General features: G+C 46.1%; 1 protein-coding gene across 10 annotated transcripts in view; it reads right to left on the minus strand.

The window, feature by feature from the left end:
• Positions 1-15,175: 15,175 nt before the first annotated feature.
• Positions 15,176-27,576, minus strand: part of SPAG9 (sperm associated antigen 9) — a 73,318-nt gene continuing 60,917 nt past the window's right edge. For 6 of the 10 annotated variants that reach the window (XM_067308537.1, XM_067308535.1, XM_067308534.1 and 3 more), the window contains 7 exons: positions 26,951-27,099; positions 25,613-25,784; positions 24,443-24,556; positions 22,639-22,677; positions 21,600-21,776; positions 20,643-20,780; positions 15,176-18,856 (listed from right to left, as the gene is read on the minus strand). In XM_067308537.1, coding sequence (XP_067164638.1) covers positions 18,741-18,856; positions 20,643-20,780; positions 21,600-21,776; positions 22,639-22,677; positions 24,443-24,556; positions 25,613-25,784; positions 26,951-27,099 — 905 coding nt within the window. In that variant the 3' untranslated portion in view covers positions 15,176-18,740. Of the gene's footprint in view, positions 18,857-20,642; positions 20,781-21,599; positions 21,777-22,638; positions 22,678-24,442; positions 24,557-25,612; positions 25,785-26,950; positions 27,100-27,576 lie in introns of those variants that run through there. The other 4 variants (XM_067308536.1, XM_013943460.2, XM_067308538.1 and 1 more) reach the window with 3 other exon arrangements.

The following is a 27,576-nucleotide window of genomic DNA, read 5'->3' on the forward strand; positions in this document are numbered from 1 at the left end:
TGTCTTTGTGTGTGTAAGTGCTGTACACAACCAGCATGCAGCTTCCAACAAATCAGCAGATGTGCCCTTGTATTACATTTGCCGTGATCTGTCTGTCAGTCAAGGAAACTACCACGGCCTTTCTGCTATTCTCACCAGAATCGCAACCGTCCAATGTTTACTATTAAATCTCGATTCTCTCTGCACAAAGATTGATGGAAACGTCCAGCTGGTAGGATCTCACAAAGAAACTAGCGGCTTGGGCTCACCCCCCGCCTGGCGGGCTTGCAACGGGAGCCGGCAGCAAGCAGCAGGGGAGCCAGCTCATAAAAACTGCACTAAATAAGCCCAATCTTAGCACCAGCATTGATGCGAAAAGCCATAAAAAGCAGGGACAATAAAAAAGAAAAATGCTTGGCAACAACACGTCCTAGAAGCTGACATGAAAGGATTTTAAAAAGTCTTTATAAAAGACGGTCTAAGATTGCCTCTCCTGAAGGTGATCGGCATGTCCTGTCCTCCTAGCAGGATTATTACTTGCACATACACGCATACGTCAGCTTATATTCATAGCCCTAAATGTTACTGTCAGTTATACGCTCCACAAATACCAGCAAGATTTTAGAGTCTACTTCCCCCTGCCGACCCCCCTGTTGTTGTTGCATCTGCTTGTTTAATCTAACATTGGTCCCGTCCTCATCCTCGCCCGAGCATATGTTGCAGAAGGAGAAGGCTAATTAAGTTTGGAAATGCATTTCCAGGTAACCAGATGTCTTGCACCACCCTGAACGTGTTCCCCACACCGTAATTCGCCCACGGAAAGGCACCAGCTGCGGCCAAGCGTCCCTTGTGGCACGGGGCGTCCCCGCCGCGCTCGCCGCGGTGGAGCAGCCGGGCTTCGCTCCCCGGCTTCGGGAAACGGGCTCTGCCGCGGCCTTTCCCGCAAAGGCTTTTAGGGTGCTGCTGCGGATTTGGAGAGGACTCGATGTCTGACGCTCGTCGCCTGCACACATCCTGGTGGCTCATATACGCGCTTCAGCCACTACTTCCCTCTGTTTTGCTTCAGGGCTGTGAGCTCGATCCGTTAGGGTCACGTGAGCGCAGTTACGTGTTTATTAGCTATGCATCGTTAATTGGTGCAGCTACTTCTGGATGCGCGCTGGGTAACCGGGCGCTGGGTGGGCAGCAACGTGTCTGTCCGCGTGTCTTTACTCCCGCAATCCGGTCGCAGGGGCTGCATGCACCAAACCAGCGTTAACTGCGGGCAGAGGAACAGGGGCGTCCACCAGTAATCTGCAAAAGTGGCATTTCTGCACCGCCGTTTTACAGGAAACGGCTCGTCCTGCCGCACAACGTCACCGGAGGCTCGAGGCTGCCGGTTGGTGCCGCGTGGTGGCAGGCGGCGGGGAGCAGCAGAGCCGCCTTCGCTCTCGGCAAAACCTCCCCTTCCGCAGCCAAAGCCTTAAACCCTTCTATGGCTGTCGAGCGGGAGCAAGCCGTGCGGCGGGATGGGGAGAGGGAGGGAGCCCCGGAGACGGGGAGCTGGCACGGGGCGGGGGGAAGCGCCGGGGCTGCTGGCCGCAGGGGAGGGTTTTCCCATCTGTGTCCGCGCCGCACTCTCGAGGGAAGGGGCTATTTTGGCCGCCGGCGGCGGCGGCCGCCCAGCGTGGCGGGGTGTCCCGCTCGCAGCCTCGCCGGGTGCCGGCGCGCCGCAACGCCGCCCCGCGCTGGCCTTCAGCTGCTCGCCCGGCCCCGCTTCCCGAGGGACGAAAATACCCTGCCAGCTGCCGGCCACCTGGTGCCGAGGCCGCTTTCGGAAAGGGCAGCAAGAGACTGAAAATAAAAGGCCCGAAAGGGAGAGATGCAGCCCTGCACCAGAAGTGAGAGCAGCAAAAATAGCGGCGATACGATCTGCCGGCGGTGGGGGCATGATTAACCTCTTGAGCGGCTTTGCACGGTAGCGAGGGCCTGTTGAGCATGAGGCATCTCGCAGGGGTTTAGCGGCCCGGCTGGTGCATCCACCGCTGAAAACAGCAGGTACGCGGCCGTCCTGCCGTGGGGAAGCGGCATCTCCCAGGGGTCAAGCTACCTCCTCCCGCCGCGGGGCGAGGAACCGCCAGCACCAGTGTCGTGCTTAACCCAACGCTCGCGCGGAGAGTCACGGCGTGGGTCTGCCACGTTCAAAATACCACAGTCAGTTAAAAGGCACCTCTAACATCAATTTATGCCTGATATTAAGTTTTTGTAAATACGGGACATCGTGCATGAGATCAAGCGGAAAGTTTCTTCTGTAATCCCTCCAGAAACAGAATTATTTAGCTGAACTGCTATTCCCTGGAAACATTTGACTCAAACATCACAACATTGTGATAGAGGAGGAGAAACTCAACGCCAAAACAACAGCGCCCCACTAGTCCGTTTTCTTTGCTGGAACCAGGAAAGCTCAGGCTGGGAGAAGAAGGATATTTAAAACCAGTCCAGCTCTAAGAATAGGTGATAGTTAAAACCAGAGTGAAATAGGTATGGATTTTAAAAACAAATGCATGACTTAATTGATCGTGTAGCTAAACAGTTAAAATAGCTGCAAGCCAAAAAGACTGCAATTTTTGTTGGTCTTCTCATTTTAAGAAACATGATGTAAGCCATGTTCTAGGAATGACTTTCTCTGGGACAGGGAAGAGACGACTGATGACGGCTGCATGGCCATGGCTCAAGGGTGCATCCCTCTGGGTGCCCCTGGACAAGCCCTGGAGACCGGCCCTGCCTGCAGAGCTGGACTAGTTTGGAGTCAGAAGAGCTCAGAAGTCATCATTTTATTCTCCTTCATTCTCCCTATTTTTGGCTTCAGATTCTTGAAGGTCTCCTGCCTACTCCCAACAGACCTGACAAGGAGTAGGTTTGAGATAGTAATAATATTAAGATGATTCAAAGTGCAGCACGAGCTGGAAGTTAGCACAAATACAGGAAAGCTGGGGTCCTGAGGTCGAGTGGAGAAAACAGCAATCCAAGATTATAGCAAAGGGACAGCAGACAGAGGAGAGAAAGAGCTTAGAAATGTCCTGGACCATCTCCGCTTTTATGGAGATGTGCATCATGCAGCCTAATGCCCAATCCCTCCTGGGCGGGCAGTAATACAGCCCAGCACGCTAATGTGTCTCCCTAAAAACTCTATGCCAGGAGTCCACTTGGTCACCTTAAACTGCCCACTGTTTCTTCTGAAATCTAGGAATCAAATTATTGCAGCGCCTCCAGGGCAGACACTGTTTGCTATGCCCATAAAGAGCTCCGCAACTCCTCGGACCAAAAAGTCTGGCAGAGGGTTTAGAGGCAAGGACCTGCCTATTTCAGTAGTTAACTTTAGGTATCTAGTTTGAATAAGTCGGCATGACTAGGTGACTAGGACTAAAATAATTATGCTATTTTTTGCCATAGTGACTTCTGTCAAACAGATACCCAGATGTTTTCACAACTCCGGAAAATGAGATTAGTGCTAAACTAATTATCTGCTTATTTAAGATGCTTGGATTTTTCTCTCTCTTGAATGCCTGCTGTCCCAGCAGTGCTGGCTCCAGAAATACAGTGTGACAGTGTGGCAGTCTAGTGGGACCATGAGCGGCCCTGGAAATCCTCCTGGGAACGACTTTTGGGAATGACCAGTGACCCAGCGGGGTCTCTATTGCATGACCCTTGTCCTGGAAAGAGCCTGTTTTTTCCGATAGGCAAGAGCCATTTGCTATGAATTATGTCCCCCCAAGGTACTGCAAATTAGACCATTCACTTATCAAGACCATTCTCTTATTCTGACGTAGTGTTTCTGAACTATTTAGCATATTCCGCAAGCTCTAGTAACGCACGCTTACTTGTCCTGCAGCGGCTGCTCCCTGCATCAGAGGCATCACCCGTGTCTGGGCTGAGACGATGCCCTGCAGCAGCAGGCTGCAGAAAACGTCTCCTCCAGGCGGCCTGGCCAGAAACGTGTTGCGGCTGTGACAGGGCAAGGAGCTGCTGGGGACGCAGGAAGCTTTCGTCCTTTCACGTGGCTTGAACCACAGCTTCAGTTGCCTTGCTCTTAAAAACACACCGGTACGCCAGTTGCTGCATGTCGCACGAAGGCACTTGCTGCCCCTCTCCTGGCGGTGCCAGACACCTGCCTACAGGAAGGTATTTCAGCCTGGTGTTGCTACCTGCTTGTGCCGCCTTCCAGGTGGCTCTGCACTGCTGGATTTTGGCATCAGCACGGGCCATCCCGGGCCTGCCCAGCTCGAGGGACCGGTTGCTGCCACACAGCTACGTGTCCCTGCGTCCCCGCAGGTCGCGCTCACTCAATAACGCAGAAAAACTGTGGCAGATCAAATCTGATGTTCATCTTCTGGGACAGGAGAAAGCACTGGGCCATAAATAAGTGATTTCATTGAGCCAAATGCAGAAATAGGAAAGAAACAAGACATTTCTCTCACTTTCCAAAGTTCCTGAACTTTAGAATTATGGTTGCTGCAGTTGTTCTTCCTACGTGGCAGAAAAACGTCACTTCTGACTAGTGTCAGTGGGCCTCAATTAGCCACCTAATGGTATTTTTCAGGCAAATCCTATTTCTCTCCTTCTTTCTCATGCCCTCGATTTAAAGCTTGCAGCGCTCTTAATCCCCCAAGACCTGAAGCAGACGCTTACTGTGGGCACATGAATAGTCCCATTGAAGTCATGTGCTTAGACTTTAATTGTGTGCTTAAAAGTTTGCAGGATTGAGGCTGTCGAGTCCAGAGGTCATTTTGGGGAGAAGCGTCCCTGACGCCCCAAGCGGAGTGCAGAAACTCAGGCTGCAGAGATTTTTTTCTGCTTTTTTTTCTTTTTACTTACAGTTTCCAGCAGGCGTGCAGACCCTTGGAGGAGCGCCTGGTTATAGGCTGCTCCGCAGGCTATACAGCATTGCTCTGCTCAGTAGCTTTTTATGGACATTTAAGCATCACCCACAGCATCCTAAATGTCCCCCAACCACAGTTTCAGAGCCACTCATGGAAGGTATACCCAAGTTGAAGGCTCCCCTAGGAGGTTTGCAGCTCAGGGGACCGGGCTGGGTGGCCCCGCGTCTCCAGGGCACTGTTGCCACCAGCTCGTAGCAGCCAGCCACGGCCCCAAGCGCACCGAGATGTTCCCTGTGGTGCCGTTCACTGATGGAAAAGGTTTAATAAACCCCAAGAGGATGTGTTCGATAAAATGTTTAATTGCTACAACAAACACTTCCTAAAGGGTCCCCGAAAGCACTGTGCTGTTGGGCAAATAAAACCTCTAAATAACTTGCAGCTATTAAAAGCCAATAGGTTCTCGCACCCTCCACGGCCATAAAACCTGCAGGAATAAAAGTGCCGGATGCACAACGCACACTCGTCCGGGCCGTCTCTGTGCCGCCACACGGGGCTGCGGGGGCTGGCAGAGTCCCTCGATTACACCATGTATATCGCTACCGTCTCGCTTCTGTTGTTTCCAGCTTTTCTCCGGGAGCATCCCTGGAGCTCCAGAACGCGTTGCCGGTTGCAGGGCAGGCAGAGCAGGCCTGCGTGCTACAAAGATGAGAAACAACCAAGGGTTTTCGCAGAGCAGTATTTGTGTTAGAAGACGATCAACTCCGAGGCTTATTCCAATCACATAGTATTTTTATATTTTTAAATAGAAGCTATAAAATCCAGGAAATGTGGATTTATGGCCTATAAAAGGCTTAGTCACAGCTATGACCTACTAGGTTACGTAACTTTATTTACTATTGGCCTTGGATGACGCTCCGGCAACCCGCTAAGCTACTTTTGCAGCGTTTCTTTATACAGCCTCCGTTAAAAGTGCAGCAGTGTTGGACGTTGAGCAGTTTCAGAGCCAGGGGCTCGGGGGACGCAGGCTTGGTTTCCGAGGGGCAGCGGGAGCCGAGCAGCGCCGGCTTTCGGCCTCTCGCAAGGAGTTTGGCTGCGCTGGCAAACGCCGAGCTGGGGCGGGCACAAAGCGCTTGCCGTGGGCGACAGCACGAAGTCTTTCCTTCTTAGCCCTCACCCGGCTTTTCGGGCAACGATGGCCCGAAGTTCCTGCAGGGCCAGGTCGAACGGATGGTCACGTTCGCCTCTCTCGCGCTTGCGGGAGGAGTTGTCCCGAGGAGAGACGATCTCCCGCGCTCCCCTCTGGTTTCCCAGCGAGCTTGGAGCTGAGTTTGAGGCTGGGAGGGCGACGCTGGTGGCTGGACGTCTTCCATAACCTCTCCTCCAGGACAGCGCTGCGTGCATACTCGGGCAAGGGGGAAACACCAGGTCCCTCGTCCAGCTGGGACCTGGGATAAGGGCCCTGCGGATAAGACTTGATGTCAGACCGTGCGACGTCCTTCACCCTCTGAAACGGAGCATGAAATATTTCTCATGAGCCAAAGCACGTGGGTCCGTCCTTTGGAGTCCTCCATTCCTCCACCAGGAAAAACAACCGCCTCCTTTCTCCATCCTGTTTGGCCTGGCACGTACCATCTGCCGCGGGAGCGAACTGCTGACGCCGCCCTGGAAAAACCTGCACAACGCTGCAAAGGGGCAGTTTCCACCATCCCGCTTCTTCCCTTTTTGTCCCCACGGAGAACGGCAGCCGTGGCCCCCAGCGCGCTCTGTGCTGCTCATGCAGATCCTCCCCTTCTCCACCACGGTCTTTCCCGATCCCCCTCCGGGCTGGGACAGCCGTACCCGGCTACAAACCGGGGGTGAAGAGTGAGGGGGCAACCCCAGGCGCCCTCCCCTCGCTGCCGGCAGACTATGCCCCAAACCGCAGGTCCCAAAGCTCAACCTCAGCTCCGCAGGCAGCGCTCGCGTGGGCAAACAGCCGCACGGGGACCCGGCCTCCCTGCATGCCACCAGCCAGGCAGGAAGGTCCGGCAGGCTCTTGCCGAAGCCGCCCAGCTGTGAACAGTCCCAACCGCTGAACCAGCTGCAGGCCAAGGTGTCTCTAGCCGAGTTGCTTGGTGAGGGTCTTCAATATCTTTGGGACAGTCGCTGTCGTTCGGCAGGGTGATTCATGGCCGGGAGAAGGCAGACGTCGCTGCATCAATGATTTATTTAGCTTTTCATGAGAACTGACAAGACCTGCCCAGGACCAGTGCGTGCAGGGCACAAGAGTTACTTTAAAAATGGAATTCCTATAAACAGAGAGGAAATTGCAGCAGCCGCGGGGGTTAGCAAGAAGTCACGTATCTCCCTTCCAAACACCAAAGCTCCCCCTGGAGAAAGTCGTGCCGTGGACTATGCCCCAAGGTCGGTGTTTTGGTACAGAGCAGCTGGAGGATGAGAATGAAGACAAGCACTTAAAAAACCCTAGACTGAGCCTTGTTTGATTAGGCTTTGCACGCTATAATCATTTCAGCTAGCTTTTTAGCCCCGATTTCCCCTTTTTGGGATCAGCCTGATGATAGGCCTATAATTTACAGCATGTAGACACCAGCCTAAAGCAACGCTGTCTGAGCAAGCGGTAAGAAGTGCGATCCCGCTTCGAATCACGAAACCCAGCTGCTCTAGGCACAGGGACGTCCGTTTTCATCACGGTAGGAACACGGAAACGAATTGCGCCTTCATCAGTAGGGCGAGCCGGGCCAGTACTGCCGGCTGTCCTTTGCGAGCTGAAAACACTCCTTAGGAGCTGCTCGGATTTAATTCCTCTAGCTCATTTCAGATCACACCTGACAGCGCTTGGAAAACAAAGCTCAAAAAATGGAAACACTTTCTCTGTGAAGTGCTGCTGCTGGGCTGAAACACCGCTCCAGAGCGGCTACAGCTGCTGCTCTATGCGAGAAGGAGCCGCGCGTAGGTCCTTCACCCTCCCGGTGCCAATGCAAGGGGCTTTTGACCACCAGAGCCCTGAGCCTCTTGCAGACAGGGGCTGGAGGAGAACCCGGACCAGCAAGGTCTGAGGAACCGTCACGTTTCCTAGGAGAAATCGGCAGGGATCCTGATGCAAGATTTACATCTCCAGGCCTCCGAGCACAGCTCACGGAGCGAGCGTCTCTCCATTCACAACTCGCTGCAGCAATTAAACTGTGGCTTTGGCCCAAAGTTGGCGTTTCGGGCTTTATTGCAGATCAGGGTTGCTATGGTGAAATGACCTTTCAAGCACCCTGAAAAGTTCAGAGATTTGGCTGAGAAACAACTCTTTAAAATGCTTGCAAAAGCCGGTCATCTGACTTGCTATTTCGAGCTGACGGCAGGTCAGTTTGACAGCACATATTTACCCAAAAGGCAGCAGAACTGGTTCCCTGCCCCCACTGCAGGCTGCAACATTTTTATTCTCCGTCCTAGTGTTTTATGGCAGTGTTATTGCCCATGGGGAGTTCGGGGCACAGGGGCGCTGCCGGACACCTCCGCGGACGTTCCCAGTGCCGCTGGGCTGGGGCGCAGCACAAGAGCACAAAAATGCAGTGCTGCTGCACTGTGCTGTCCAGGAGAGAGAAACTTTGGTCTAGATACACACAGGTCCCTATCTCCTTCACCTGCCCCTCTTGAGCTGTGTTTGCATGGGGGGACGCAAAAAAAAATCCCGAGCCCTTTAAAGATGTCTTTAAGGCTCAATACAGAGGTGCCACGTCCCCGAGTGGTTCGGTGCCTGCTGCTCGGCGTCACATGGGCTGGCTGCCCAGCGAGCACTTGCTCCAAGCCACCCTTGGACTTCACCTTTCCTCTCTGGTGCCTCCAAAACACGACGGCTTTTCCGGCTTCCCACTGCTGCCTCCCCGCTAGCAAGTCCAAGAATGGCGTCAAGCGTCCAGTACTTGGAGTTTGCAATATCGTTCCTGCGGCTGACCCCGGGCCCGTGTCTCCTCCGAGGCCTGGCCAGGCATGGGACCCTGACCCGCAGCAGCCTTCCTCCACTGCGGAAATTCAATATAAGCCTCTGCAGAACGCCCGAGAGCTCTCCTGCTGGTGAGCACCCACACAGAGCGTTTATTGCAAGCTGAGTCAACCCGTCTCTAATGGGTTTGCGGCTAACGCACAACTCACCTCTCCCTTATCTCAGGGATTTTCATTGTCTTCTGGGCAATTTTGACAGGAATTCAATTTCCCCCGCCCACGTACGCGTCCTGCTGTTCGCTCATCGAACACATCAATTAGCAGCCAAAAAAAGGCCTCAGCACTTTTTCCCCTTCCGTAATCCCCCCCATATCAGCCTTCAACAGCCTTTCCCAAGGCAATCGCCCGCTCCAAATCTGGCAACAGGGCCTCGACAGGGCAAGGCAAATAAATACGTATTTAAATACAGTCCAGGAAGCTGTAAAGTCCCCAGGTGCATCCAGGCTTCATGGACTTCGGCGCCCATGCTTCCCACCACGGTAGCGCCAAGCTGGGGCCGGACACCCCCACGGATGCTGGCACGCGGGCCGGCCCTGGCGGCTTTCAACACGGCATGCAGGCAGCCCGGGCGGCGAGCCTTTGCTGGGCAGAGCCGGGAGCTGCCTCTGCCGCGGGATCGGTGCTTGGAGGGGCCGGGATGCACCCCGCCGCCCCGGGAAGCGGGAAGAGCCCCAGAGGCGGCAGCGACGCAGGGGGAGCCATGAGCCAGCACCAGGCTGCAGCACTGCCGCCTTCTGCTGGGTCTGTCCCGCCGGCATGCCCGGGAGAGCACGGGATTCGAGGCTGCGTCTCATCCCGTTTACCACGTCCAGAGCAGTCGGGGGGATGGCGGCTGCCTCTGCAAGCCCCCGAGCGCTCCGCTCCTCTTCCTTCCCGCGGGGAGGCAGGCAGCTGTGCCGCTTCCCATACACTCGCTTTGCTCGTAAGGTAAAAGCCAAGGCTTTAAGCTTCACGTGGGAGCAGGCTACGGAATAACCTAGGTGCCGGCCCTGTTCTTACTCTTTTACTGGGCGTTTGCTTTTGGCCGCTGTCAGAGGCAGGACACCAGGCTGCACTGACTTTTCGTCCGAACCAGTACAGCAGCTCTTCAAGATTACTTCCTTTCTTTTTTTTTTCCCTCGTCTTCCTTAAGTTTTTGCTTGAAGGGGAGCCCCCTTGAGAACCGTTTCTGCAACCCGGGCCATGGTATACCAGTGTGATGACCACAGCTTCGCTCTCTCCAAAGCGGCGAGTCCCAGCGACGGCGGCAGGGAGGTGCCGTGCCAGCTCCCCCGTGGCTGCAGCTCAGTCCCGGCCCGAGCAGGCATCGGCCAGAGGCTCCCGCCGAGCCCAGGCCCGCGGGGGCGCTTGATCCGCAGGGGTCGCCGCTCCTCGCCCCCTGCTCCCGGCCGCGTCCCAGCACGGCCCCCACCAGACTTTCCCCATGCTCTTCCCCGGGTCTGGCTCGCCCTCAGCCCGGGGCTCATCTACGCGTGCCACGTGCCCAAGCTTGTTTCCGAGCAGGATTTCCAGCGAGTGAGGAGCCACAGGGGACCTGCTAGGGCTGGAAACCCTCCAAGGGGGAGCACAGGGGGACGTCTCGGCTGAGGAACCTCGGCTGGATCCGGACTTGTGGCTGCTGCCTTCGCTGGGTCACCGTGTGCAGCTCTGGTCCCAACGTGCCCAGCCAGATTTTTCCTTCCTGCAGCGGACTGCGCTACCGCGTGCACCCAGCCGCTGGCGGATGCATCGTGCTCCTCCTTCCACCCAAGTCCGGGCTCTCGGGGCAGCCAGATCCAAGGGGACCTTCCCTCCCCCCCAACCCCAACTTTGCAACCAAACCATCGCAGCTCCTGGCAGCACGGACAGGCCCTTCGTCCCACCTGCCCACACTGCAGGTTTGTTACCAGGAGGAAAAGCTGAGAACTGAGGTCCCTCCTTGCTCCAGCGAGGCTTTTGAATGAGCTCACTGGAAACACAGGGGCACAGTAATTCGCCCCAAATTGCGAGGTTTTCTTGCTATGCTTTGCCCCTTTGAGCTTTGCAGTAAAGCAGGGCTGGAAGGCGCTAGACGACCTGCCACAGCCCTGCTCTCCTCCCCGCGCGCCCTTTCGCTCCCGGACGAACGCAGACCCGGTGCCAAGGAAGGTGCCGGCGCTGGGGCCACGGCAGCTCTGTCCCTGCCAGCGCGGCGGGGAGGGAGGCGCAAGCGGTTTCACAGACCCGGAGACCCAGCGAAGGGCCCCCGGCCGGCCGCCGTGCCACGTCCCTCCCCTCCCCGTCCCGGCCCCTGCCCGCTCCCCAGCAGCCGTGCTGAAAGGTGGAAGTGAAAAGCAGATGTGGAATCTGGGAAGGTTTCCAGCAAGGGCTTTTTTTTGCCTTGAAATTCCAGACTCTGCGAGAGCCTCCGAAGCAGAAGCCCCTGGGCACGGTGACATTTCGTGCGCAGAGGTGCCAGCAGCAGAGCGGGGAAAGTAACACGAGAAGGGCCAGCGGCAGCCGTTCTCCCTTTCACTACAGAAAATACCTGCAGACTCCCAAGTCCTTGGACTTGGTGGTGGAGGAGGGAACAGGGAAGGCCGTGGTGCTCCTGTCTATTAGCAAGACGTCTCTCAGGAACGCCAGCTCCCTCAGCATCGCAGCCTGCTGGCGGTTTTTAAATGGTTGTTCTGGCTGCGTTAATAAAGTGCTGAGGCCAAGTCACTGCCCCATACTGCAGGGGACGTTGGGAAGCAACAGCAGAAGCATTAACTGTCCCATGGGCTGAACTCAAGCAGGACTTGCTTAAAGCCTGGAGAAGTGGAAGGCAGGGGAGATGCTGAGTTTAGGACTGGTTGGAAGTTTTCCATCCAAACTCCTGCGCGGGCATGAGGGCTGGGGGGACAGAGCCCGGACGGGGCGGCAGCACACCCGCTCCGTCCCCGAGACCCGGAGCCTGCTGCAGTCACTGCTCACAGTCGGCACTTCCAAGCTCCATCCCATGGGCACACGTGGTAATGGAAACGCAAGGCCGATGGGGAGGACACACGTACCCACCTTGGCGCAGGCAACGTGCAGTGCCTGTTTTTCCAGAAAGGGCCTGTCTGGCCCGTTTTCCCCGCTCAGTGGCAAGGAGGAGCTGGGGCTCTTGCCCCGCCGTTCGCCACTACTAGTCTCACACAGGACCCGAGGCCGCAAACACCGGCTTTTCCAAGCTTCATGAGAGCTCTTGGCCCTCAGCGCAAGGTGCACAAACAGCATCGCACACAGCTCGTCTCCTCCTGCTCTGCCTGGCTCCTTGCTAACGCCTCCTTCCCTGCTCTCCGCAGCGCCGGCGGCTGAGGCCGGGAAACAGCACAGCAAGAAGGGGGGGAGAGCACGTACCCCTCGCCGCATGAAGCCAGCTTGGGACTTGCACCTCCGAATTAAACTCCGCTTACGGTTTCATTCTGAGGACACAAGTGAGAGCTGCTCGTCAGGACCAGCACTCTGCTCAGGACTAAACTGCAATTAAACAGGAACACGCAGACTGGAAGAAAGGGGGAACTGAAAAGTCAGCTAGTAAAAAAAAATAAATAAAAGAACAGGCAGCGTGACCATCTTTAAAGAAGGGAAAGAGCGCCCCATTTCCGAGCAGGGCGTGCAGCCAGCGGAAGAGGTCCCCGGCTGAAGGAGCAGCTCTGGGTCTCTGCTACGGTGCGGAAGAGCTACGAGGGACGAGAGCAGCGGCCTCGAGCCGAGGCGCTGAGCTGCGGGGCAGACACATCCCCACGACGCATCTTAAACCACAGCGGCTCCAACACGAGGGAGAGCAACTTTCTGAACCTGTTGACGATCAGATGCCCAGACGCTCCTTTTCTTTGCCATGACCGCTGACACAACAGCTTCGCCTTGAAAAGCTGTTGCGGGGGAAACCTGAAACTTAGACACTGACAGAAAGGCAGGGAGGAGAGTCTGCTACAGCACAACGAATTTCCCCTCCAGGTCTCCGTGTTGTCATCTTTGAATTGTAACAGCACCATCTCGTGTTTAAAACGCAACACAGACCGCTCCGAGTCCTGGGAGTTTTTCATCATGTTCAGAAGCACAAGCAGGTAATAGTGAGCAACGAGCCACGCTGGAGCTCCCCCGCTCCGCTCCTGCTTCTCACTATCGCTTCACAAAATACTTTGAAAAGCAGGACACCAATCCTTCTTAGAATTGCCATCTCAAGATATCTTTTTAAAGAGTTAATGTAACCATGCAAGACTGCAACAAGCTTTGAAGGCTTGAATCTAGAGTTTGATCCAAGGGTAACGAGTATTTGCAATGGCTTAAAAATTCAGTTTCCAATGGGCATTCTTAATATCTTAACCTAATTACAATTCTATTAGCACTTCTCTCAATGCAGAATCTGAAAAATTACTTACCCCCATGCACAGACTAAGGTGCTGTCAGGGCTGGGAGAAGAGTGTAAACATTCCCAGAGTAAAGATTTATGATACCTCTTCATATGTAATACCTATGCACCATGCCTTAGCACAACGCTGTGACGTGGCACCCGTGTGAATGGGCACATCCCGAGGATAAACACCGCGAGCAGAGGGAAATTTGTCAGTAGACCTGCTCTGGAGAGGTAGCAAGGCAAAAATCTTGTAAGAAAACTCCAGTAAAGGAGCAAAAGGAAGTTTTTAAACACCAAGACAATAAAATACCAAGTTGCTACAACAATGGTAATGGACAACACGTTTTGAACCATGGATGGGTTCCTATGTTTGCATGTGTAAACATGAAGCATTTGCATCCTAGAGGTATCCAAAGGCAACAGCTTTATGTAGGCCCTGCAATACTGTTGGGGAGAAGCAAGAGTAATATAACCCTGCACTTGCTTGCTGGCAAGGAAACAGATGGACAGTGACAATCCCGCAGCGGGAGCAGGGGGACAAAATGGGTTCACTGTGCAAGGAGGGGACACCAGAATCCATCACAAAGGTTAACCAAATATTTTCAAATGGCATGGCCACTTCTTACATACCGATCAAGATAAATTGCTGTAACATATAGGGGAAAAAAAAAAATACAGAACAAACAAAGGCAGATGAGCCGTGGGGGGAACAAAAAAAAAAACACAAACAAAAAACCTCATAAACCTGGCTTCAGCCAAGCATTTTGTTCATGCAGTGGAAACAAGTATTTTGTCACCAGTTCCTCATTCTTCCACCTGATGAGTTAACTATTTCCTTTTCTGTGCAGTAACTAACCACTATGTGTTTGGGCTTAAATGAATCAAGTCAGATCTTCGGTAAGGTGCGAAGAAAACCTGGAAAATAAATTCAAGTACTAGGAATTATTTCACATGAGCTGCAGTTAAGTGGAAATCCTCTGGATTCTTAAGATCAAAATCAACTGCTGATTTTTTATAAATAGTGCCAGCTATTTCAAAAAATAAAAAAAAAATTACTGCTTTTTCACTTCCTAAAGAGATCTTCAAAGCAAAGCCATAACCAGGAAAGACCAAGACGACAGGAACACATATGAAGGCTGACATTGAAGGGTTAGTGTCGGAAGAACAAAGCGGAGCTTTAGAAGCTCCCCCAAGACTAGAAGGCGGAGGCATCCCATCAGAACTGCTCAGCGAGGGCATTCGACACAGAAGCAACAAGCCAGGGAGGAGCTAGAACAAACTCGAAGCTCCTGCCCTATGAACACAGTGGATGGAAACAAGTTCAGGTACAGCCTTTACGAGGCTTGTTTACCTGCAAGACTACAAGGTTCATCCCATGGCAGAGGCAACTGCCATGATGAGATCCTGACCTCCACCGTGGAGACACCTAGCCATGCAGCAGCCCAGCGAGCTCAGCACGTAGCTGATCACTGTGCAAAGCTCTGCTTAGATCAGAGGATGGTTGCTTTTACACTAGTTTATGCTGAGAAGAGTACAGTTGTCATTTTGATTTAATTGCCATCTGCAATCTTCTCTTGACACTCCTACAGGTAGGTTTCAAGCACAGAAGAGGTGTTACACACACTCTGGCTGTCCTCTCCCTTTTGAGAGAGGCTCCCGAGGTCTCCCCGAAGGGGAGAGTCCCCCTTTTTTAAGACCTGCTGAAGTAGTCCTAAACCTAAGCAGCACAGGAATAAGGAGCATTGGGCAACTGTGACACCTTCATGCTTATCTCCAGGAAGATAGCTAAAGGCCCATCTACAGATGGCATGGCAAATTCAGGATCTAGTCAGCAAATGCAGTTTTTCTTCAGAATTTTTGCTTATGCCTAGTATGAGATATTAGCTGACATATATAATATCAATGGTAATATTTTACTGCTAGTATAAAATACTTTATTATGCCTTTTGATAGCATCAGTAACTTTTGAACTTAATGTGAGACTACAAAGAAAACACCAATCCAATGCATGTTTCATATACATATTTATATATATTTCATGTACAAAGTTACATTCTGAACCCCAAGGATTCAATAATAGAAATAAATACTGAAATAACTACACTGCTATATGAGCTTTTCTGCTCACAGAAAAGAAGCCTCAAGTTTTAACAGACAGCAAGTTTAACGCTGTAGTATCCATCTCGGATTACAGAGGCAAGTAAAATTCAGCGTAAAGTGTCCAACAGACAAAAACTTTCAAAAATTACAGACCATAAAATGTTTAAAATATATGTTTAAAAGATTGAGAAATGTGCATCAACAAAATTAATAAAGGAAACTTAATCTTGTTAGAGGGCGGGAGAGACATTTAGTGTATAGAAAAATGCTTTGAGGTGCAACATAGGTTGTTACAATATGGCATAACCCTGTTAGAAAAAACATTTCATTTCCATAAAGAACTGTATTTGAGTTTACCGTGTCTTGTTTTACAGATCAGGGCCTTCACAAGACCCTGTTTCAACAGGGTTGCTTACAAGAGTGCTAAGTCAGGTTTAATCCTTTGGTAACTTTTATAATACTCACATGGAAATAAATATTCAGTTACACAGCATTTTAAGAGACACACGTTCTTTAGAACAGTTAGTATAATAAAACAGATTTAACATTTGTTTGTTACTAAGGCAGCCTATGATAAAGTGTCTACGCTCTGCCAGCTCTATCTGATCCAACGCAGGAAGACCTTTACAAGAAAAGAACAATGCAGCAGCTTATACAACGCGTTTCACCTTACCATGCAAACACCCTTACCCAGGCAAGTCATGTGCTGCATATTTTGTGCTCGAAATGTTTCCAAATTACTAACTAGCTGTAGCTATCCAGAGATTAGCTCCTATTTATATGATGCTTTAACTGCATGAGTGTATGCATAAACACATTCTTGAGACCAAGTTTTCAGGAGTATATTGTCATCTCAGTACCTGGGGTTTTACGTGCTTTATTCACCAAAGTGACCTTAAGTAGAGAGTTTATAAGTCCCAGCGCGCTGCGATGAGAATAGGGACCCTTTTAACCTACTGTACCTTAGGACAGGGAATAAAGTTTTAAAATGAGAAATAGAGAAGTGCACATGCCTTTTATCTACACCCACAGTGGTACATAGTTACACCTAGCATTTGCCTTAAAACCCTTCCACTATCAGACAGAAACAATTGTCTCTGAACAATTTGCAAAAGCTGGTCCACTGAGGTGACTAAAATGGCACGGTGAACCAGATACGTTTGGCAAAAGACCAGGTACACGCTTGCCAGATTCATCTTCTCTATTTGATAGCAGTGAAGCCATTCAGAGAAACTATTAAATTACGAGTAAAATGCTATACAAGAACTAAGGAAAAGAATTGTGCGTTTTTTTTCTGAGAACATGAGAATGCGACAATCAACCAGTGATTAAAAGCTTTGGAGACTGTTTTCCATAGAGCCATTAAGTTTAAGATGGCAGAAAAAGCAATGAAACTGCACCACTTAGTGAAGATTCTGCACAACAGTTAAAGTTTAGACAGCATTTTTCTTAGGCATCCAATTTCATACATTAATTCAGATGTGCTTCAAGTTCAGCATACATATGTCAATATAAATTTTAAATAGGTCTTTATATGAGTGTTAAGTCAGTTTACTTTCTGTACTTGTATAATTTTTTAAAAAGTTCCCAGACTTTATATATAAACCAAAGTACTTTAAGAGTGACCTTAAAGATGAATTTGGAAAGCAATTACGAACAACATGCTCTTATCACTTTTGGCATTCTGAAGAGAAAAATACTACCAAGATATTAGACATCTTTAATAAGGATTTTACTACATAGTTCATGTCCTAAATACATATTTACGAGAGGAACAGCTGTGTACAAAATATGTTGCTTAAAAAGTATTTATACATATAAATCTAACCAATAGACCTGAATGGAGATTTTCTGGTTTATCAGCTATGATATGCATTTGAAAAAGCTGCCTAAATATATATTTACACAATAGACCTCAGCTAAATGTGTTCATTTAAAAAAATTAAGAAAATATAAACACATGTTTGCCTGATAGACCAGAACTGCTCCTATTGCATAAAAATGTTTAGGCAGTTTTAAAAAAGTTTCTATATTTAATTTTCTGAAACTGTTCAGTTCTCTCACATGATCAAATTACTAATTTCTCTGCTAATCTGAACAGAACAGTCCCAGTCTTTCAGGGGTGTATACTAGATGTTTATTAGAACCCCTCAAACTTTCACTTTCCAGAGACTAAATGAAAGAACAAATCTAGGTGTTAAAATATTTCGAAGAACAGAAGCCATGAAGTGTTTAACTTAGTTCTGATGCTAATGTAGGAAATTCAACGTAAAAGGAAGACAGTCTTCAACTCACACTTATGGTTAAAAAAATAGATGGTGAGTAGATAGAGTGTCAGCCTGATATTAGAGTCTCCTGACTTTCATCAATTTATCCACTCTTAGTGTTATCTGCTAACATTGTCTCTAAACATGACTTTTTTCCCCCTCCTAAATGGGGGTATGCAGCTAAACAACAAAAATACACTTTATACCTAATTATCTGGCACTAAAGTTCCTTTACAATCTCACTTGGGAAGAATGCATTTTTTCCTGTACACTCTCAGTCTTTTCTCATGCTCTAATTGAGGTCCCTAACCTTCACACCTGTAGTGCCTCATGAGTTTGACCAGCTAGGCAGAGAAGATCATTCTAGTGCTTAGGACATAAGAATTTAAGACAAGAAGAGAACAAAATGTATCCCCTGTTCAAGAATTTTACAATTATTTTCAAATTTAAATCACCTTAAGAATACCCTTTGAAAACTGAGCTGTTCACATGTATCCATGTCAGGGAAACAGGAAAACACTGTGCTCAAAATTGCTCATTGAGGGCAACAGTTCTCAAGCTTTAAGGTTTAGCAGTCGAAACATGAAATTTTATTTAAATATTGTCATCTTAATTTCTATACAATCCCCTCTTTCCCCCAGAAGTTTTGATGAAAGTGACAGATGAAACTGTATACACTATATAAGCAAGATTTTCCAGGTTTGAAAACAAAAGCTGAAATTTACAGTTTGCTTTAGCCCTCACTGAACATATGGATGAATCTTGACAATTCATCTGATACCAATTTGTCAATTTTATAATACTCTGGGAATAACTTTGCTGTTTTACTCAATGCATTATACAGATAAATGAAGCTCAGTTGTAATAAAGTTGAACTCAAGTAAGACTATCAAAAAAGTGAACTACATTAGATTGTTGTGGTACAGTAAAACTATGTCTGGATTGCTTACTATGGTGTACACACCAGTTTTGAGAAAGTAAGTTCTGGTTGCATTATACTGTTCCATGTAACACGGGTGCAGTAAAACAGCACAAGCTAATTCCTGTATAGTTAAGGTATGACAGATTGCAATATAAAGTTAAACAGCAAAGAAATGCTTCAACATCATGTAGTGAAACAGGTTTCACAAAATAAAAAACATGCAGAAGCTTTTTTTTTTTTTTTTTTTCCTCCCCTAAGGTCTCCAGCTGCATCCTACAGGCTCACTCACTGCCATACATTACTTGCCACACTATCAAGTGACTCCTCTCAGCTTTGGCTACAGAAGGTTCAAGTTGTAGAGCTTCTCCAAGGAGTTCAGATTCTCCACCTTCATCACCTGAAAAACAAGAGCTTTGATTCAGGCAGATACAATGAAAAACAATATTAACACCAAACAGAGAAAAACAAATGACTATTAGATTTACAAGGAAAACACTACAAAAGGCAGTTTATGCCATCTGCTCATATAAGAGCACATTCACCATCTTGAATATATACATTACAGGCTGAAGTTTGGTGAAATAATTATTTCTCCACAAAGCCCCGTGTTCTGATGGTCATATTCTTCAGTTCTCAAACACAAATGAGACAATGAAACATTCATGTATTTGATGAACAACAAACCTTCTTTGCTCCTTCCTTCCTCTTTTTCTAGTTATTCTAGTTTTTCACAACAGCTCAGCACACCCTGGCACAAGACCGCTTTAAACCTATCCTCCACTATTGCTGTTCAAAAGAGAATAGAAGTTTTATGACTGTGTCTAAACCCTTTGTGCCATGAGCCAACTTGGATCAAAGGTGACAGACTAAGCACTAACAAAACTGCTCGTAGACAGTCATATACATCATTACAGAGGCAGTCTGGTGGTATAGAAGGATGCCAGTTTAACCAGATGAAACGGGAGCTGACTGACAGCTTCAGAAAGGTTTCAAGTCACAATTTGGCTAGCTTTTAGTTAGACTACTTTGGAGGTCGGAGGAATCTAAACATACAACGGACTGAACTAGCTCTTGAACCAGTTTGCTGCATTACTGAGGTAATGGCTGAGCTAATGGCTGAGCTAATGCAGCTATACTGCTTTGACATATAAGTTCATGTCTTTGCATCACGCTGCAAGGACAACACAAAGCACATCCAGTATGTGGTTATTCCAGCTTGCTTAGAACAAGCTCAGAGTTTTTAATACCTCACTACAGGGTTGCACAGAAGTGCCTCAAGTCAAGCCTCCTGTGCAACTCCACTGGAGTTATGAGCAGGAACTGTTTTTTTTGTTTTTGTTTTTTGGTTTTGGGGGGTTTTTGAGTAGCAGGATGACAGAATTTGGGCTGTCCTTCACAGAAGGCACAAATTTCCCTTTTATTAGGGAAAAAAAAACCTGAAGGCAAATTGAGGTAAAAGGTCAAAATTAGGTCTAGGAGTTGTGATTCCTTGGAGGGCACTTTCAGTCAAGTTCTCCAGTTGCAAATTCTAAACATCAAACCATAGCTACACTCAGTTTAGTATATTTTCCAAAAAATTTCAATACAAAAAAAAAATAAATATATATATATGCTTACACATCAGGTCTTTTATGGACTAGATCCATGCAAAAGTGCTACCACAGAATAAGTAGTGATCAAAATAAGAAGAGTATACAAAGATAACAGTGAACTACTTTTTCCTGTTTTTGCTCAAATATGAGCAAGTTTTAGTTTGAGTGTCATTCATGGAATACTTAAATATGCAGACTGACTACAAAAAGTCATATTTAACCAAGGGCATATTTTCCATCAATTTGAGATATAAGAGAATGCTTTAACCTTTAAAAGTAAGACTTAAAACAAGTAAAGTGATACATGACTCCAAAGCAGGGCTTCAAATACCTTCACGCCGACATCTCTCAAGTCATGGTGATTGGGAAGGGAGAAAGGAATGAAGTGTGTGTGGAGGGGGAACAGGGGGGTAGAAATGCTTCTAGATACACACAGGCTTAATAAATACATCCTGGCTAGCCACATGAATGCACTCTGGAATCACAATGAATAATATGGATACATATGAGATATTATATAGTTAATGACCTGATCTAAGACATTTGCATTATGAAAACCTTACAACTGATTTTAAGATTGACAATTCTTACCCATTCTGAAGTCAATATATCCTTCTCCACCACTTATCACCAACATCGATTTTAAGGGACTCTGGTTTAAGGACTCTTGGGCTGGTTTATCACCTGCTAGCTCCGATCCAGCACTACTCTGCGGGCTAACAACCTGACCTGTATTGGGAACATACAAAATACATTTTTATGTCACATTCACAGAAAAATTAGATAGAAAATACCACATGTATTTGGGCTTTGGAATGACATATTTAATGCCTAATCATGCACTCAACTTTGGATTCTAGAGAAACTCTTCACAAAGGGGCAGAAAGCTGGCTATGCTTAGATTCTTCTTTCTCTCTCTAAAGAGAAGAAAATCAGTTCAGGACAGTTCAACATGAATTAGAGAATGAAGCGCCTCTCATTAGATTTCCCAACAGAGATGCAAATCTAGAGATTACACTGAAAGAGACCTAAAGACTTTCAGCTGTGCAACTAAAATTATTCACCACGTCAGCTTATTAAGTAAGCTTCTGTTGTTCACATCCCAGCACACCTACTGCACACAAACGCTGAGAGGGTATTTAAGCAGCATTGCAGCTTCTAGAAAATCCTTAGCTTTTTAAAATCAATATCCTTTGCCTTGGAGGCTTCTCTATGAGCAGTTTTTTTCCTTCCTACAGGACGCCCAATTCTTAAATCAGAGCTTTTGTGTCCATTATCAGCTGACCGTTCTCTTAATAGCCAAGTATTCAGTTACTAGAGTACCTCTTCCCAGATGGAAACCAGGCACTTCCTTCCTCCTTGACCAACCCCTTTTTCTCCCATTAAACCATATCGCTTTTATGAGTCAGGCAAGTTTTGCAAATCAAGAAGTAACAAATTGTTCTGAACATACAATTTCTTTACTTGCTTTCTTTGCCTAAACGCTATGTTTAACCAAGCAAAGGAGGATGAAAAAGAAACCTCACTGAGCAATGGTAATAAACTCACCAGGTACTGCGACAAAGAATTTGACGGCATCACGGTGCCCATGAAAGCAAAGCTGTGCATGTGCCATTGAGCAATACGGTATGAACGTTCCAGGAGTCACTTTGTCACTGTTTTCATCTCCATATACACGTATTACACTTCCTGGACGGTTTCCGGAACCTGCTGCTGCTTTATTAGCTGTAAAAGAAAAGAAGCGTTCTCTACTTGAAAATACAAATTACAGAAATAGTTATTTGTTAAGAAACTTCATGATACCATCTAAAAGCTAAAGCCAACTCAGATAAAAATGAAACAGGAGGGCAGCAATGCCAATTCAAGACAGAGCTGGAAAGAAAAAAAGATTGCATGCTTCGTTATTTTAAGTACCTCAGAAAATGGAGCAGGATTCTTATTAGTCTAGCATAAACATCAAGTTTTAATTTCCTACTTTTGAAAAACTAATTTGTGAAAGGACTGTATCTTTCACAGAAAATACCTCTAATGTGTTTCAGTGGGAAAATGAACTTAACGCACTTAAACATATAATTAAATGCATTTTTATTTCAACCATAGGGTCCCCCCTGGCTAGCAAAAAAGTTCTCTAAAAATAAACACCTGTAGGCATGAAGGAGCAACCCTATTAGAATTCCATGTCTGGTTTTTACTGGGAAGTTTCAAAATCCATTAAAATAGAAAAGTACTCATGCTAGACATACAAGCCATCTCCATTCCAAAGACTATCAAAGAAGTGAAAGAAACAGTGATTTGTAACAAGACAGTAAATGATGTGGATTAATGACAAAGTTATAAGATATGGTATCACATTGGCTGGAAGAAAAACAAAGTCTGTATGAAAGTTCAGTTGCAACACAGGATGATATACTAAACTGCTGAGCAGATTGGTGGCCATTTAGCAAACATAAAACTGCTGCAATGCAGTAACTGCAAGTGGAAAAACATTTAGGAACATACAAAGGGTAAATCTATAAGGAGTGGGAAACAGCCTCAAAGTGGCTATTAGAAGCCTGAAAATAGATTTTTGTTCAGGATCTGCACTTACCCCTCAGCCCCAGTAAACGTCCCTGGTGGAGGATTACAGCTAAAGTGAGAAAGGAGGAAAGGGGAAATGGATAGGTATGACAGTAGAGGAGAAGGATTAATGAGAACCCACCACTCTTATATTTTGGTTTCTGATAAGATAGAGCTCAAAATTTTAGCTCCTAAAAACAGTTAACATTTAATTACAGAAGATTCAATAAAAAGTCATAGAGAACAGCATCTTGGTATAAAAGTTTCAGTATAAAATGGACAAAGAAAGCAGGGCCACTTTCATGTGCTTTGTCACTATAAAGTTTCATTAATTAGTGAAGTTTCATTAATTAGCAAAGTTTCCCCTTTCTCTCTTTCCTTAGCAGGAGGCTAACAAAATAGTATACAACTCCTCATGTTTCCAAGTGCCTGTATGAAACATCTGCAGATATGGAAGGATGCCCTGCCAGTGAGACCCAGGGAACTGAAAGTATGTAATTGAGTATGCATACATGCAACTGCCTGCGAAACAAGTATTTATAACATGGGTTCTCAAACCCACAACTCGGCCTATTCACAAATGGTTTTTCTAATTCATGAACAACAAAACTGAAGTTAAACCTACTAGCTTTAATAGGGTTCTTTTTTCATGTTTGCTACTTTTTTTGGGGAAAAAAAAACCCCTCACTCCTCTGGAAGCATTAAATTGAGCTTGCTGCAAATTAAGAGCTATAATTTTTGAAAGCATGACTTAACTATTTCAGATTCATGATAGGAAGTCTGTCTTTCCTTAAGTACACTCATGCAATGCAAAAAGACATTTATTGAATGGATGGACAATGTAATGGAACAGTATGAGAAAAAAATGTATGCATGTGCTGTTCAAAAAAGCAGATACAACATGATGAGTTTTTACTATTAAATTACCTTAAGATTTCACCTGTCAGACTGCACTACTTATACAGCAATTTGGTAGTCCTAATAGTGTTATATTTTATTTTCTGAAGCCTTTGTCCATGCGTTTTTACATTAGTCTCAGACATAAGTTGTTTAAAAAAAAATTTACAAATCAGATACTCTTCCCAAGCTTAACCTACTTAAGATTTGTTTTGCTCCTGAGTGAAAACTGGACTGTTTCCTTCTCCCAAAGTTCAACTGCCCATATCAGAATGCTTCTCCACCCCTCCCACCGCAGCAGTTTCAGTCTCCGACATGAGTTTGGGATCTATTAAGCAGATACCTGGATTATCCAGTAATGGAATTTTAATCACAAGTTGAAGTGCTCTATTTGAAGAATGTGTTTCCAACTCCTATGGCTTCGAACACATCCTTTAAAGCAGTTGGTATACTGCTGTTCCAGCCCTTCATGCCGACTTTGTGATGAATTCTTAAAACCAAAGCCATTCGAATTGTACTAGCAACAATATCAGCTTGCTTAAGTCAAACAGAAAAGCTACTTTGGTGATCATAAATAACACTAATTGGAAAACTAAAGCCCTCTCTTGCAAACAATAAACTTATACAGATGTATAGTTACTGCTAATACTCCTAACACACCCTAAGGCTTCAAAATGTCTCTTTAATCAAGCCAGATCATCTCTGCTAAATTCTGAATAAAGGAGCTTTTCGAGATGGGCTCTTTTGCACAGAGAATTGTAACCATGGACACAGACTATGTGCTACACTTTGCACAGAGCCAATCTCTGTTACAAACCTGAAAGATTCAGATCTAGTGGTAAAGCTCTCTATGCATTAGTAAGCCTCTGAATGACCTTTAATATTTTCTTTGTGTCTACAGCATATTGCACAGTGCTATTCATTTATGTTTTACTTACTTTCTGTTAATGGAATGGAGATGATGACACCATTTCCTGTTCCTACCCATAAACGATTACAAGACACCATAAGAGCTGTGATTCTCACAAATGAGAATCCCAGTTTACCTGTACCTAAAAACAAAAGATGCTTTTCATCAAAAATTATGAGCAAAAAAGAATTTTAGTTCCATAACAGAGAATTTTAACTTCAACTCCCAACCCATGCAGGCATGTAATACCCTCCCACTTCAAACAGAACCAAGGTGGAGGGGAACATTCTTCGAGTTGTATTTTATCTGTAAAGATAACCTAAGAGGCTAAAGCACTTCTCTGAATTAAGTTGTGAATCCATACAGAAAGAGACTAATGAACTGTTAGCACAAAAAGTACAACTCCTCCATAATGCTGCACAATAACTTATTTTGGGGCTTACAGCACCTGGGTAGCTTTTCAACCAAAAAAAATGTGGGTTTGCAGAGGTAAAATAATGTTTTCTAGCCAGTTTGGGGGGTGGGGGAGAAGAGTACTGTTTCTTATAAAAGAGAACAAATTTCAAAGAACATAATTAGTGCTATGGGGGAGCGGGAGAAGCTTGCCAAGCCTAGTACAGTACAGCCTAAACTATCCCCTTGTATACCAATGGCACAGTAGTTATTTGTGAAGGATTTCAAATGGTCACATTACCTGTATTTTTTGTGTTTAGCTAGATTCTCAAACTGCTGTTATACAAACACTAATAAAACAATAACACTAGCTTATTAGTTTTCAGAGCGATAAAGAATTTGCTATTTTGTGTTTGTATTTTCTTGGAAAAGGAAAGGCAGGTTTTTTCCACACAAGTTACGGGTTCTTCCCACTCTTGGATTAAAAAAAAAGCATTAGTCCAGTAATAGAGAAAGATTTTGGTGTCTCTGGATTTCTGCACAACAATCATTTTTTTAATTAGTTCTGAGTTTTTAGGGACACTGTCAGCATCAGCTAGGATTAACAGATTGTACCAGAATATCTATGAACCTCATCATGCTTTACAGACTGACTTCGGCTTCTAATTCCAGAATCAAGTTTGATATCAAACAGGACCCACCCTTCCTCTTTGCTTGCAATGAGAATTCCCTGATCAGTAACAAGAAAAGAAAGCTCCAGACAGTAAGAGGTATAATAAGACCAACCAAAGTATTCTTAACTTACCTAGCATTTTGCTTACATAAGGTTCAATGTCCACATCTTGTAGATGCTGATACGTGTGCGCATGATAGAGACGCAGGGTAGAGTCCAAACGAATAGACACCCATACCCCATCACCCACCCATGCCAGCTGTCTCACTTGGCTTTCTCTTCTGGGGTGAGCATCAAATGACTTCTACAAAAGATTGGATTTTCAGTTAGGAATTGAAATGATAAAGGAAAAGATGAGAAAATTGCCAGTATTGACAGTATAAGACTAAAAGAGAAGCCCTTCTTAAGTCATCTACTACCCTCTTGATTTGCTAGATAACTAGCAGATACAGTGCTTAGCTTAGTTACAATTACCATATGCCGCTGGTAAAGTAATAAAAACACTGATTCCCTGCCCCGGAGTGCGATGGCAAAGCTATAGTTTCCTACTGCGTTCTCATTTACATTACATTCCCAGCCTGCTCTGACTTCTGTTTCCATTTTAACCTTGAGCCTTCTTGTATATCTTGTGCTGTGCTTGGAGGAGCTTATAGCATGATCAAAAGTTGTTTCTCTTTTCAGTACTATCTTACAAACAAGCCCACCCATGCAAAATGCATACTAACCACCACCACAATTCAGTTCACAGTTGTATCAATTTCCTTGTTTCAGTTTTCCACATATAAACTCTTCTTCACAGAAATACATATTATGAATTAGGTCCTTGAAATTTTCAGGAGAGCTGAGCATTCACCCTCTAAAGGTCAGGCCCATGTCTCAGACCAAGTACCAGAAGTTGAAGTATTAATTTTGGTAAGGGTTTCCAGAAACCTTGGCCACTTCCTGCACTTGTGGGATGTCATGTACACACACAGCACTGCAGAAACACCAGCTTTCTAGAAACACCTTTATAGAAACAAAGTATTCTATGGACGGAGAGCACATTAAATAATAACACTTTAGAACCTCTAAAATATGCAGAGACAAATTCTAGACAAATAGGTAGAGAACATAATGAACAAATAAGTGTAAGAATGCAAAGAATGAGCTGGGAGCTACCCTTGCAAGTGCTGCAAAGGCCTATAAGGAGACTTTCCAGCCTCTGGCCAGCTAGAAGTATAGAATTAAACTCCAAAATAATTGGTTTTAATAAACAAGGACTGTCTCATCATTCCTCAAACTCTTCCAAAAGAATGAAAACATCATTTAATCTTAAGAAAAATTAATGGTATTTCCTAAGACAAGTTTGTTTTGCTGCCTGTTTCTGGGCTGATGAACTGTTCTCTGGAGTTACTCTGGAGTTGGAGCTTTGGCACAAGATGGCATTAAAACATAACATTTAACTGTATTTTAAACATCAGTTTAACTTGCCTCTATTTTCATGGCCTTTGGCTGAACAACATAGATTTTGTTCCTGTAGCCACACCAGACTTTGTCATGTACCACTGTCATGCATCTTATAGAATGATGCGGCCGGCCCAGGTCTAAGAGGTGATAGTTTGTCAAATCCCACTGACCATCTTTAAAAACAGAAGCAAAATTAAAAACAAACAAACAAACAAACACAAAAACCCACACAGAACAAAATACAGGTTCCTATAAGTTAAAAATCATTTACAAATACAGGCAAATATCTTGTTTAAGAACAGTCTCATTTTTAAGTGTTGTAACAACCTGGGTAAGTCGATATAAATTTATGGCTAGGCTCTTCATTAAAAACAAGCTACGATTAATTACATGATCTACATAAACACCCAAAACACTATTATTTTGTTTTTACATAATAAGGTTGCACAGTGACTCATGTTCAAAACTTGTCAAAACATCTTTTAAAACAGCAAGTTACCTAGTGCTAAAAGTGTTGCTTGGACAGGCACACTATAGGCACACTGATAGCTAACAACAAGCAACTACCCACGCAGAGGTAGGCACTTAATGCTCAACTTAGCACAGAAATGGTGACCAGTGCATGAAAGTTTTCTAAAATATGCGATGAG

The sequence above is a fragment of the Apteryx mantelli genome, chromosome 19 (genome assembly GCF_036417845.1).
Source record: "Apteryx mantelli isolate bAptMan1 chromosome 19, bAptMan1.hap1, whole genome shotgun sequence".
In the NCBI taxonomy this organism is placed as follows: Eukaryota; Metazoa; Chordata; class Aves; order Apterygiformes; family Apterygidae; genus Apteryx; species Apteryx mantelli.